Here is a 13292-nt window from a genome sequence, read left to right on the forward strand (position 1 = left end):
GACTTCTATGCCAGTACCACCCTGCTTATTCACATGTCTGTCTTCTATAGTCTGTTAAATAAGATACCCAAGGTAGGGATCATTCGTCTGTGTATCTCAGACTGACACAATATCTGGCATGCAGTAACATATGGGTAAATGATATCTAGGCCAGGGCACTGGTTATACCACTTCCATTCTTACTCATACAATAGGTTATCAGTCATACTACAAATGACATGTATACTATCTTTTTAACCTGAAACCAGTTTTAATCACTATTCCTGTCACAAATAATAGCAATTTTTACAAACTTGGATAAGATAAAAAATAAAATGTTAAAGATTAATCACAAACGTTATTCTTCTTTTAAGTGTTTCATATGTTTGGCATTAAATGAACAGTCCAATAAAATCTGAATTTTATTTGTTTTACTATCTCTTCCATGTGGACTGTTGATTCTGAAATTCACCTTTTCTACTTTCTTACAGAATCTTTTATGTATTTGTTTCCTGCTACATGACATAATAAAATAGAACACAGAAAAGAATTATAATTCATGAGGTTAACTGAGTTCATTATGTTTCCTTTGTTTTTATGTAAAATTATTATTATTATTTGAAACGGAGTTTCACTCTTGTCGCCCAGGCTGGAGTGCAATGGAGTGATCCCAGCTCACTGCAACCTCTGCCTCCCAGGTTTAAGCCATTCTCCTGCCTCAGTCTCCCAAGTAGCTGGGACTATATGTGCCTGCCACCATGCCTGGCTAAGTTTTGTATTTTCAGTAAAGACGGGTTTCACCATGTTGGCCAGGCTGGTCTGGAACCCCTGACCTCAGGTGATCCACCTGCCTCGATCTCCCAAAGTGCTGGGATTACAGGCATGAGCCACCACGCCTAGCCAAAAAATTATTAAATCAAAAGAAAAATATCAGCTGGGCGCGGTGGCTCATGCCTGTAATCCCAGCACTTTGGGAGGCCAAGGCGGGCGGATCACGAGGTCAAGAGACCGAGACCATCCTGGCTAACACGGTGAAACCCGTCTCTACTAAAAATACAAAAAAAATTAGCCAGGTGTGGTGGCGGGCGCCTGTAGTCCCAGCTACTTGGGAGGCTGAGGCAGGAGAATGGCATGAACCCGGGAGGCGGAGCTTGCAGTGAGCTGAGATCGTGCCACTGCACCCCAGCCTGGGCAACAGAGCGAGATGCCGTCTAAAAAAAGAAAAATATCTACAAGCACTTTTTTCTCAAACTTTGAAAACAGTTATCAAGTTCTACAAAGGGATTTAGAAGATACCATTGTAAAAGATGCTTTTTTCCATTGGTTCCATGAATTCCATTCCAAGAATTCTTTCAAGAAGCAACTTATCTTTTATAAAGTAATCCATTTCCTTATGAACCTAATAAAAAAAAAGACAGCATCATTTCAAAAACAGTAGTGAAATAAATGCTTTGCAATTAATGTAAAATCAGCAGCAGAGAAAATGAAAAATGAATAGTATACAAAGAAAGTCTGTTCTTCAAAAAGACTGAATTTACTACATTGAAACCTATAACAAAATTCTCTACAAGAATGTTTTAAATCTTAAATGCCCTTAGTAGTATTTAGGGCTAGATATACTGAAAATCAATTTATAAAATGCTTTTCGGAAATACAATCATAGCATAACACAAGGATTTCAATAATGAATAATACAGTAATATTTTGGTAACTGGCTAACAAAATTCCAGTGCAGACATAGTTTAAGGGAATCATCATTATGTTAACAGACACATAAAATTTCATTTCACTTTTGCATAACCTAAATCTATCCCTAAGCCATAGTTTGTTAATGGCTAGAAATGTCTTTTAAAAATATATTATTCCTAAGTATTGAATGTGACAGACAAAATAAGGGAAGGTCCTAAGGTGGGGGCTCTAAGTTTACCGACTTGGTTGACTTGAAGACATAATTGACATTCCCACTTAACTTTTTAAAAATTGCATTTGATCCCAGCTTAAATATAAATGTTGACATACATACATGGTCAATGAAGGAGCCAAGAAATTTATTCATCATATGATATGCTTTTATATTCTGCTCAAAAGTACTTGCTGATGAACTCAATAGTCTAGCAGGACCATTTTTCTAATGTAAAAAAGAGAAATGAATACGAAGTCTTATGTTCTTGGTATCTAAAAAACATGAAATATTGACAGAATATATCTGAACTGTACTTTATACAAACCCTTATTAGTGTCTCATGAATTCTCTCATAATGTTGTCTCATCTGGTTAGAAATTGCAATCTCAAAAGTCTGACCATCTGTGTTGGGTACCAAACCTCTCTGGCTACACAAATTTTCCTGAAAAGTTAAAGAATTTAAGTTAAGATCAAAATTATAAAAAATTGCTTGCCTCAAAAAGAAAATACAGAACTTGTTTTTAGCTGTTATCACATATTACAAGATTCAAGTGCTAAGTGAAATTCACTGAAACTGTACTGAGAAACAGATTCTACCATTATCCAAGGTTCCCAGATTTTGCTAATTTCTACTTTATTCTAATTCATACTCCCTTGCAGGTCTTTATATCATCTCCTTTGCTCTACTTAAATATATATATATTTATCTATTATAGATAAATATATATAATAAATATATATATTTATCTATAATAAATTATATAATGAATATATATCTATAATAAATATATATATTTATCTATAATAAATCTATAATAGATAAATATATATCTATAATAGAGAAATATATATATTTATATATAATATATAAATATTATATAGTAGATAAATATATATCTATAATATATATTATCTATAATTTATTGTCTATAATATACATAAGATAATATATAATCCATAATAGGTAAATATATATATTTATCACATATATTTATATATTTAAGTAGAGCATATATATATTTTTAGGTAGAGCATATATATATATATTTAAGTAGAACAGAGTAAAGGGGATGATATAAAGACATATATATGTTTATTGTATATTGATATTCTTAGCTTCCTTTATAATTAACCTTATTGCTCTTTTAATGTATGCTGAAAGGTCTTGCTTTGGAGTTAACGAGTTTTATAATTGCAAATGATCTTTTTTGTTTTCTAAACATTTTTAAGATGCTTCCTTAATTAATTCCAATAAAACATAGTGATACATGACCAAACAGTTAATGTTATGAACCAGATATCCATATCCATTTTGGGTTTCCCTGACACAACTTGGATCCTGACAACCACAAATATGTAAAAAAAATTTTGATTTGATTGATGCTTCAAGGTTCGACTCAAGTTCTCTGGCCTTCATAAAGCCTGTCTACCTACTCCAGAGGTTAATATTTTCCTTCTTTGTCTAAATCTAACCCAAAAACATAATATGGCACTTGGCTTTCTATACACTTAAAGGAAGAATATGTGCAGTGAAATTCTCTATTTAAAAAATTTTTTTCTTGATTAAAAAACATTCATGCCATTGCAGAAAATTTACAAAATAAAGAGAAATACAAAAAAGAAAAGAAAAATATTATCTAAAATCTCAACACCCAGAAACATAGATATCTTAAGGAATTTCATTTCCAGTCTTTTTTCTAAGGCATGTACATATAAATAGCATAAAATTGGGATCACAATGACTTCTTTTTCACTTAACGTTATAGCCTGAGCAATTCCCCATGTCATCAAATATTCTACAAAATATGATTTTACCATCTACTTGAGATTTCACCGCAAAGGTAAACCAATTTATTTAATATTCTCCAACTTTTACGTACTTTTCCCTTTACAAATAATCTCTGTGATAAAGATCCTGAATTTAAGTAGCTGTTCATATTGTTAATTTTTCCTTCAGTTAGCATTCATAAAATCAGTGAATCAAAGATTATGAACCTTAAAAAGCTCTTGGTATATACATTGCCCAAACACTTTCCAGAAGGTCTGCATAAATTCAACCTGCCACCAGTAGCTTTGTGGTTGCCCATTTCACTGTGTTCTTGATGCTATTAAGTATTAGCTTTTCAAAAAAATTTTTGCTAATTTGAAGAGGGGAAAATTATTATTTTTATATTCAGTTCTTTGATTATGAGTTAAAATATTTTTAGAGCTTCATTAGTGTCTATTGGTCATTTTTCCATTGAGATTTTAATTTAGTGTTTTCTTAATGATTTGCATAACTTTCAATATTGTTATCGATATCTTTGTCATATTTGTTATAAGTATTTTACTCTAATTCACTATCTTTTATAATTGCTTGATATGCAAATGTACTATATTAATAAAGTAACATCAATTAATATTCCCTTTTTGGTGATTTCTATTCTTTATCCTTAGAATATCTTCCCCCAGTCTGAAATATTCTTTTCTAGGTTCTTATGGCTTCAGGTTTTACATTGAACTTTTTAATCACAAGGTAATTTCTAATGTTTAATCAAGTGATCCAGTTCAATGTATTAAATAAATTCTTCTCTGAAATGCCATTATCATGTATCAAATTCTTTTTTTTTTTTATTATACTTTAGGTTTTAGGGTACATGTGCACAATGTGCAGGTTTGTTACATATGTATCCATGTGCCATGTTGATTTCCTGCACCCATTAACTCGTCAATTAGCATTAGGTATATCTCCTAATGCTGTCCCTCCCCCCCTCGCCCCACCCCACAACAGTCCCCCGTGTGTGATGTTCCCCTTCCTGTGTCCATGAGTTCTCATTGTTCAATTCCCACCTATGAGTGAGAACATGCGGTGTTTGGTTTTTTGTCCTTGCGATAGTTTACTGAGAATGATGGTTTCCAGTTTCATCCATGTCCCTACAAAGGACACGAACTCATCATTTTTTATGGCTGCATAGTATTCCATGGTGTATATGTGCCACATTTTCTTAATCCAGTCTATTGTTGTTGGACATTTGGGTTGGTTCCAAGTCTTTGCTATTGTGAATAGTGCCGCAATAAACATACATGTGCATGTGTCTTCATAGCAGCATGATTTATAGTCCTTTGGGTATATACCCAGTAATGGGATGGCTGGGTCAAATGGTATTTCTAGTTCGAGATCCCTGAGGAATCGACACACTGACTTCCACAATGGTTGAACTAGTTTACAGTCCCACCAACAGTGTAAAAGTGTTCCTATTTCTCCACATCCTCTCCAGCACCTGTTGTTTCCTGACTTTTTAATGATGGCCATTCTAACTGGTGTGAGATGGTATCTCACTGTGGTTTTGATTTGCATTTCTCTGATGGCCAGTGATGATGAGCATTTCTTCATGGGTTTTTTGGCTGCATAAATGTCTTCTTTTGAGAAGTGTCTGTTCATGTCCTTTGCCCCCTTTTTGATGGGGTTGTTTGTTTTTTTCTTGTAAATTTGTTTGAGTTCAATGTAGATTCTGGATATTAGCCCTTTGTCAGATGAGTAGGTTGCAAAAATTTTCTCCCATTCTGTAGGTTGCCTGTTCACTCTGATGGTAGTTTCTTTTGCTGTGCAGAAGCTCTTTAGTTTAATTAGATCCCATTTGTCAAGTTTGGCTTTTGTTGCCATTGCTTTTGGTGTTTTAGACATGAAGTCCTTGCCCATGCCTATGTCCTGAATGGTATTACCTAGGTTTTCTTGTAGGATTTTAATGGTTTTAGGTCTAACATATAAGTCTTTAATCCATCTTGAATTAATTTTTGTATAAGGTGTAAGGAAGGGATCCAGTTTCAGCTTTCTACATATGGCTAGCCAGTTTTCCCAGCACCATTTATTAAATAGGGAATCCTTTCCCCATTTCTTGTTTTTGTCAGGTTTGTCAAAGATCAGATAGTTGTAGCTATGCGGCATCATTTCTGAGGGCTCTGTTCTGTTCCATTGATCTATGTCTCTGTTGTGGTACCAGTACCATGCTGTTTTGGTTACTGTAGCCTTGTAGTATAGTTTAAAGTCAGGTAGCGTGATGCCTCCAGCTTTGTTCTTTTGCCTTAGGATTGACTTGGCGATGCGGGCTCTTTTTTGGTTCCATATGAACTTTAAAGTAGTTTTTTCCAATTCTGTGAAGAAAGTCATTGGTAGCTTGATGGGGATGGCATTGAATCTATAAATTACCTTGGGCAGTATGGCCATTTTCACGATATTGATTCTTCCAACCCATGAGCATGGAATGTTCTTCCATTTGTTTGTATCCTCTTTGATTTCATTGAGCAGTGGTTTGTAGTTCTCCTTGAAGAGGTCCTTCACATCCCTTGTAAGTTGGATTCCTAGGTATTTTATTCTCTTTAAGCAATTGTGAATGGGAGTTCACTCATGATTTGGCTCTCTGTTTGTCTGTTATTGGTGTACAAGAATGCTTGTGATTTTTGTACATTAATTTTGTATCCTGACACTTTGCTGAAGTTGCTAATCAGCTTAAGGAGATTTTGGGCTGAGACAATGGGGTTTTCTAGATATACAATCATGTCATCTGCAAACAGGGACAATTTGACTTCCTCTTTTCCTAACTGAATATCCTTTATTTCCTTCTCCTGCCTGATTGCTCTGGCCAGAACTTCCAGCACTATGTTGAATAGGAGCGGTGAGGGCATCCCTGTCTTGTGCCAGTTTTCAGAGGGAATGCTTCCAGTTTTTGCCCATTCAGTATGATATTGGCTGTGGGTTTGTCATAGATAGCTCTTATTATTTTGAGATACGTCCCATCAATACCTAATTTATTGAGAGTTTTTAGCATGAAGGGTGTTGAATTTTGTCAAAGGCCTTTTCTGCATCTATTGAGATAATCATGTGGTTTTTGTCTTTGGTTCTGTTTATATGCTGGATTACATTTATTGATTTGCGTATGTTGAACCAGCCTTGCATCCCAGGGATGAAGCCCACTTGATTATGGTGGATAAGCTTTTTGATGTGCTGCTGGATTTGGTTTGCCAGTATTTTATTGAGGATTTTTGCATCAATGTTCATCAAGGATATTGGTCTGAAATTCTCTTTTTTGGTTATGTCTCTGCCAGGCTTTGGTATCAGGACGATGCTGGCCTCATAAAATGTGTTAGGGAGGATTCCCTCTTTTTCTATCGATTGGAATAGTTTCAGAAGGAATGGTACCAGTTCCTCCTTGTACCTCTGGTAGAATTCAGCTGTGTGTGAATCCATCAGGTCCTGGACACTTTTTGGTTGGTAAGCTATTGATTATTGCCACAATTTCAGAACCTGTTATTGGTCTATTCAGAGATTCAACTTCTTCCTGATTTAGTCTTGGGAGGGTGTATTTGTCGAGGAATTTATCCATTTCTTCTAGATTTTCTAGTTTATTTGCATAGAGGTGTTTGTAGTATTCTCTGATGGTAGATTGTATTTCTGTGGGATCGGTGGTGATATCCCCTTTTTCATTTTTTATTGCATCTATTTGATTCTTCTCTCTTTTCTTCTTTATTAGTCTTGCTAGCGGTCTATCAATTTTGTTGATCTTTTCAAAAAACCAGCTCCTGGATTCATTAATTTTTTGAAGGGTTTTTTGTGTCTCTATTTCCTTCAGTTCTGCTCTGATTTTAGTTATTTCTAGCCTTCTGCTAGCTTTTGAATGTGTTTGCTCTTGCTTCTCTAGTTCTTTTAATTGTGATGTTAGGATGTCAATTTTGGATCTTTCCTGCTTTCTCTTGTGGGCATTTAGTGCTATAAATTTCCCTCTACACACTGCTTTGAACGTGTCCCAGAGATTCTGGTATGTTGTGTCTTTGTTCTCATTGGTTTCAAAGAACATCTTTATTTCTGCCTTCATTTCATATGTACCCAATAGTCATTCAGGAACAGGTTGTTCAGTTTCCATGTAGTTGAGCAGTTTTGAGTGAGTTTCTTAATCCTGTGTTCTAGTTTGATTGCACTGTGGTCTGAGAGACAGTTTGTTATAATTTCTGTTCTTTTACATTTGCTGAGGAGAGCTTTACTTCCAACTATGTGGTCAATTTTGGAATAGGTGTGTTGTGGTGCTGAAAAAAATGTATATTCTGTTGATTTGGGGTGGAGAGTTCTGTAGATGTCTATTAGGTCCACTTTGTGCAGAGCTGAGTTCAATTCCTGGATATCCTTGTTAACTTTCTGTCTCGTTGATCTGTCTAATGTTGACAGTGGGGTGTTAAAATCTCCCATTATTATTGTGTGGGAGTTTAAGTCCCTTTGTAGGTCACTCAGGACTTGCTTTATGAATCTGGGTGCTCCTGTGTTGGGTGCATATATATTTAGGATAGTTAGCTCTTCTTGTTGAATTGATCCCTTTACCATTATGTAATGGCCTTCTTTGTCTCTTTTGATCTTTGTTGGTTTAAAGTCTATTTTATCAGAGACTAGGATTGCAACCCCTGCCTTTTTTTGTTTTCCATTTGCTTGATAGATCTTCCTCCATCCCTTTATTTTGAGTCTATGTGTGTCTCTGCACGTGAGATGGGTTTCCTGAATACAGCACACTGATGGGTCCTGACTCCTTATCCAGTTTGCCAGTCTGTGTCTTTTAATTGGAGCATTTAGCCCATTTACATTTAACGTTAATATTGTTATGTGTGAATCTGATCCTGTCATTATGATGTCAGTTGGTTATTTTGCTCGTTAGTTGCTGCAGTTTCTTCCTAGCCTCGATGGTCTTTACAGTTTGGCATGTTTTTGCAGTGGCTGGTACCGGTTGTTCCTTTCCATGTTTAGTGCTTCCTTCAGGAGCTCTTTTAGGGCAGGCCTGGTGGTGACAAAATCACTCAGCATTTGCTTGTCTGTAAAGTATTTTATTTCTCCTTCACTTATGAAGCTTAGTTTGGCTGGATATGAACTTCTGGGTTGAAAATTCTTTTCTTTAAGAATGTTGAATATTGGCTCCCACTCTCCTCTGGCTTGTAGAATTTCTGCCGAGAGGTCAGCTGTCAGTCTGATGGCCTTCCCTTTGTGGGTAACCCGACCTTTCTCTCTGGCTGCCCTTAACATTTTTTCCTTCATTTCAACTTTGGTGAATCTGACAATTATGTGTCTTGGAGTTGCTCTTCTCGAGGAGTATCTTTGTGGCGTTCTCTGTATTTCCTGAATCTGAATGTTGGCCTGCCTTGCTAGATTGGGGAAGTTCTCCTGGATAATATCTTGCAGAGTGTTTTCCAACTTGGTTCCATTCTCCCCATCATTTTCAGGTACACCAATCAGACGTAGGTTTGGTCTTTTCACATAGTCCCAAATTTCTTGGAGGCTTTGTTCATTTCTTTTTATTCTTTTTTCTCTAAACTTCCCTTCTCTCTTCATTTCATTCATTTCATCTTCCATCAGCGATACCCTTTCTTCCAGTTGATCGCATCTGCTACTGAGGCTTCTGCAATCTTCGCGTAGTTCTCGAAACTTGGCTTTCAGCTCCATCAGCTCCTTTAAGCCCTTCTCTCCATTGGTTATTCTAGTTATCCAGTCTTCTAATTTTTTTTCAAAGTTTTTAACTTCTTTGCTATTGTTTTGAATTTCCTCTCGTAGCTCAGAGTAGTTTGATCGTCTGAAGCCTTCTTCTCTCAACTCGTCATTCTTACAAGTCACAGGTATGGCCCCTTAATCACTAAATCCTCTTGGTTTTTCCACTTAAGCACATCTTATTATTTAAAAAATTTTATTATGGAAGTTTTCCAAATGTACATAGTAGAGAGAATAGTAAACCATTCATTACCTAGCTTCAGCAATTACTAATATTTTATGAATTTTGTTTCATCTATCCTCCCAAATTTTCTTTTTTCTTAGAGTATTTTAAAGTAAAACCCAGACCATGTCATTTCATCTGTAAATGCTTTGTATGTATTTCTAATAAGGACTTTAAAATAAATAACTACCATGCCATTTTCATACCTAACAAAATTAGTTATTCCTTAACATTCAGTCCACTAAAAATCTCCCAGATTTTTTTAATAGTTGGTTTGTCTGAATCAGGATCCAAATAAAGTCCACACATTGCACCAGATTGGTTTGTTTTTCAAATCTTTCTTATAATGTAATAGTTCATACACTGCCACCATCATCCTTCCTTTTCTTTTCATGTCATTGATTTGTCTGGAGACACTGAGTCATTTATCCTGTGAGGCAGCCTATACTCCAGACCTGGCTAATTACTTCCTATGGTGCTATTTAATTTGTCCCTTTATCACTTGTATTTCCTATAAACTGGTGATTAGAGCTAGAGGGTTGATTATACTCAGATTCAGTTTTTTAGGCAAAAATACTTCATTGGTGATATTATATACTTCCTACTGCATCATGGCAGGAAGTGTTTATGTCAGTTTTCCTTATTTTTATTTACAGTGTGTCTAAATTACGTCAACCTGATCCCTCATTATAAAGTTCCCTGTCAACAATCACTTAATCGTTTAGCATCCACTGATAATGGCAGCTTACATTCATCAATCCATTAGTCATTGCAAAATGGTAATTTTTCTAACTTAGAATTCCTTCTACTTTCTTCTATAAGGAGGAACTTTCCCTCATGAATTATTTGGTTACTGTGATACAGTTCATATAGAAACTACAAGATAAAATTAGATTCTTTCCTTTTATGAATGTCCAGGGTGAGTTGGTCCTTAGCAACTTTCTTTTTTTCTTTTTTTTTTTTTTTTTTTTGAGAAGGAGTCTCACTTTGTCGCCCAGGCTGGAGTGCGGTGGTGCCATCTTGGCTCACTGCAAGCTCCACCTCCCGGGTTCATGCCATTCTGCCTCAGCCTCCCGAGTAGCTGGGACAACAGGTGCCCTCCACCATGCCTGGCTAATTTTTTTGTATTTTTAGTAGAGACAGGGTTTCACTGTGTTAGCCAAGATGGTTTCGATCTCCTGACCTCGTGATCCGCCCGCCTCAGCCTCCCAAAGTGCTGGGATTACAGGCATGAGCCACCATGCCTGGTAGTCCTTAGCAACTTTCAAAGTGATCAATAGGCTAGGCGTGCGGTGACTCAAGCCTGTAATCCTAGCACTTTGGGAGGCCAAGGTGGGTGGATCACCTGAGATCAGGATTCAAGACCAGCCTGGCCAACATGGTGAAACCTTGTCTCTACTAAAAATACAAAATTAGCCGGGTGTAGTGGCAGACGCCTGTAGTCCCAGCTGCTCAGGAAGCTGAGACGGGAAGATCACTTGAACCCAGGAGGCAGAGGCTGCAGTGAGCCGAGATTGTGCCACTGCACTCCAGCCTGGGTGACAGAGGGAGACTCCATCTCAAAAAAAAAAAAAAAGTTATCAGTGAAGACTTTTTTTTTTTTTAAACAAATCCAACATTTATAAGAATCCACTTCTCAACTTAAAAACAAAAAGATGTAAAACATTTTCATACCGCTTCTCTTTTAAGGTTCATGTTCATTTCTTCCATATTAGTATCTGCATGCCCATGTACTGATCGACCATGAATGTAATATCCAAAACATTTGTGGGATAACAGAAACACTGATATCTATAAAAAGAGAATAAAAAGAAGCAATTAGCATCTCATCTGCAAAACAATAAAAAATTAAGTTTTCCTTAAAATTGCTTTCTTTTTCCCAAAATAATGAAGATTGTATTCTTGGGAAATATATAAAGAGGATAACAAAGTAATCAAGGATAATAAGGTTTTTTGTTTTTTTTTTTAAGTGTTTGAAAAAGAGACTGAAGATATTTTCCAAGAAAGGGAGAAACAAGTCTGGGCAACATAGGGAAACTCTTATCTCTACAAAAAAAAAAAAAAAAAAAAAAAGCTGAATGTTGGTGGTGCACACCTGTGTTCCCAGCTACTTGGGAAGCTGAGGTGGGAGGATTGCTTGAACTCAGGAGGTCAAGGTTGCAGTAAGCTACCATTGCACCACTGTACTCCAGCCTGAGTTACAGTGTGAGACCTTTTCTCAAAAAAAAAAAAAAAAAAAAGAAAAGAAAAGAAGAAACAGGATTGACATACGAAGAATTTTCAGGGGTACTGGAATGAATGAACTACTTGGTAGCATAAGAAATTCATAATTAAGAAACTGCAAATAAAGATGAAAAACAGGCTGGGCACAGTGGCTCACACCTGTAATCCCAGCACTTGGGGAGGCTGGATCACCTGAGGTCAGGAGTTCAAGACCAACCTGGCCAACATGGGGAAACCCCATCTGTACCAAAAACACACAAAAAAATTAGCCCAGCATAGTGGTGCACACCTGTAATCCCAGCTACTCAGGAGGTTGAGGTATAAGAATTGCTTGAACCTGGGAGCTAGAGGTTGCAGTGAGCCAAGATGGTGCCGCTGCACTCCAGCCTGGGTGACAGAGCAAGACCGTTACAAAAAAAAAAAAAAAAAGATGAAAAAACTAAGGCAGTAAGTATTAACTTGTAGCTCATTATAATTATCTCTGGAATTAACAATCAGTGGAAAATTGGCCCAAAAAATCAATCATACCAAATCACTTTTAAAGCCTCTCTTAACAAACTCATGACCTTTAAAAAGGGAAAGTAACAGTTGCAAGATGAAGTCAGAAAGTACTTACATTACTCATACAGCATAAATCAACGAACTGTCGAATTTTATCTTCTATAAATCTCTCATAAAAGACAGCAAAGAACACGACCTGAAACATTAAGTCAAGTTTATGCTTATTAGCTTTTAGGATTTTAATTTTCTTTTTTTTTTCTTTTTTTTGAGACGGAGTCTCGCTCTGTCGCCCAGGCTGGAGTGCAGTGGCGCGATCTTGGCTCACTGCAAGCTCCGCCTCCCAGGTTCATGCCATTCTCCTGCCTCAGCCTCTCCGAGTAGCTGGGACTACAGGCGCCCGCCACCATGCCCAGCTAATTTTTTTGTATTTTTAGTAGAGACGGGGTTTCACCGTGGTCTCGATCTCCTGAGCTCGTGATCCGCCCGCCTCGGCCTCCCAAAGTGCTGGGATTACAAGCGTGAGCCACCGCGCCCAGCCCAGGATTTTAATTTTCTTTTACGGCCACAGTGTAGCATCTTAAGAAAAAAAAAGTTCCAACCAAAAGCACAGTGGCCTTTAACAGTTCCTATGTGATAAAGTCCTACTTGGCATTTCTGACTCCTCTGTCAAAGGGAGGAGGATTTTAGAATTGTGTTGAGTCATTGCGGGAGCCTATTTTGAGTTTCGAAAACTTTTCTGTGTCATTAAAACAAGCTATGACAAATACGTGGGAAGAAAGAAAAAGTCTTTTAAAAATGTAGGATAAATCAATGCATCGATGGTCAGATTTATGTTTGGTTTTGCAATTTTGCTCATCTAAATTCCAAGACATGAGAAAATTCTCTACTTTTCAAATTAATTTTCTCTGTCAGAACAGCACATAAAAAGCATATATCCAGTATTCTGACAACAAAGTATTAAAAATTCA

General features: G+C 36.5%; 1 protein-coding gene across 3 annotated transcripts in view; it reads right to left on the reverse strand.

Annotated features, from left to right (window-relative positions):
• TMEM67 (transmembrane protein 67) overlaps positions 1-13292 on the reverse strand; it is a 67532-nt gene that overhangs the window by 7079 nt on the left and 47161 nt on the right. For all 3 annotated transcript variants that reach the window (XR_004026216.1, XM_030795258.1, XM_030795257.1), the window contains 5 exons: positions 12440-12520; positions 11275-11391; positions 2208-2324; positions 2003-2107; positions 1276-1378 (listed from right to left, as the gene is read on the reverse strand). Coding sequence is in view for 2 of the 3 variants with exons in the window: in XM_030795258.1 (XP_030651118.1) it covers positions 1276-1378; positions 2003-2107; positions 2208-2324; positions 11275-11391; positions 12440-12520 (523 nt within the window). In the remaining variant the exon portion in view is untranslated. The remainder of the gene's footprint in view (positions 1-1275; positions 1379-2002; positions 2108-2207; positions 2325-11274; positions 11392-12439; positions 12521-13292) is intronic.

Source organism: Nomascus leucogenys, chromosome 16, assembly GCF_006542625.1.
Source record: "Nomascus leucogenys isolate Asia chromosome 16, Asia_NLE_v1, whole genome shotgun sequence".
Lineage (NCBI taxonomy): Eukaryota > Metazoa > Chordata > Mammalia > Primates > Hylobatidae > Nomascus > Nomascus leucogenys.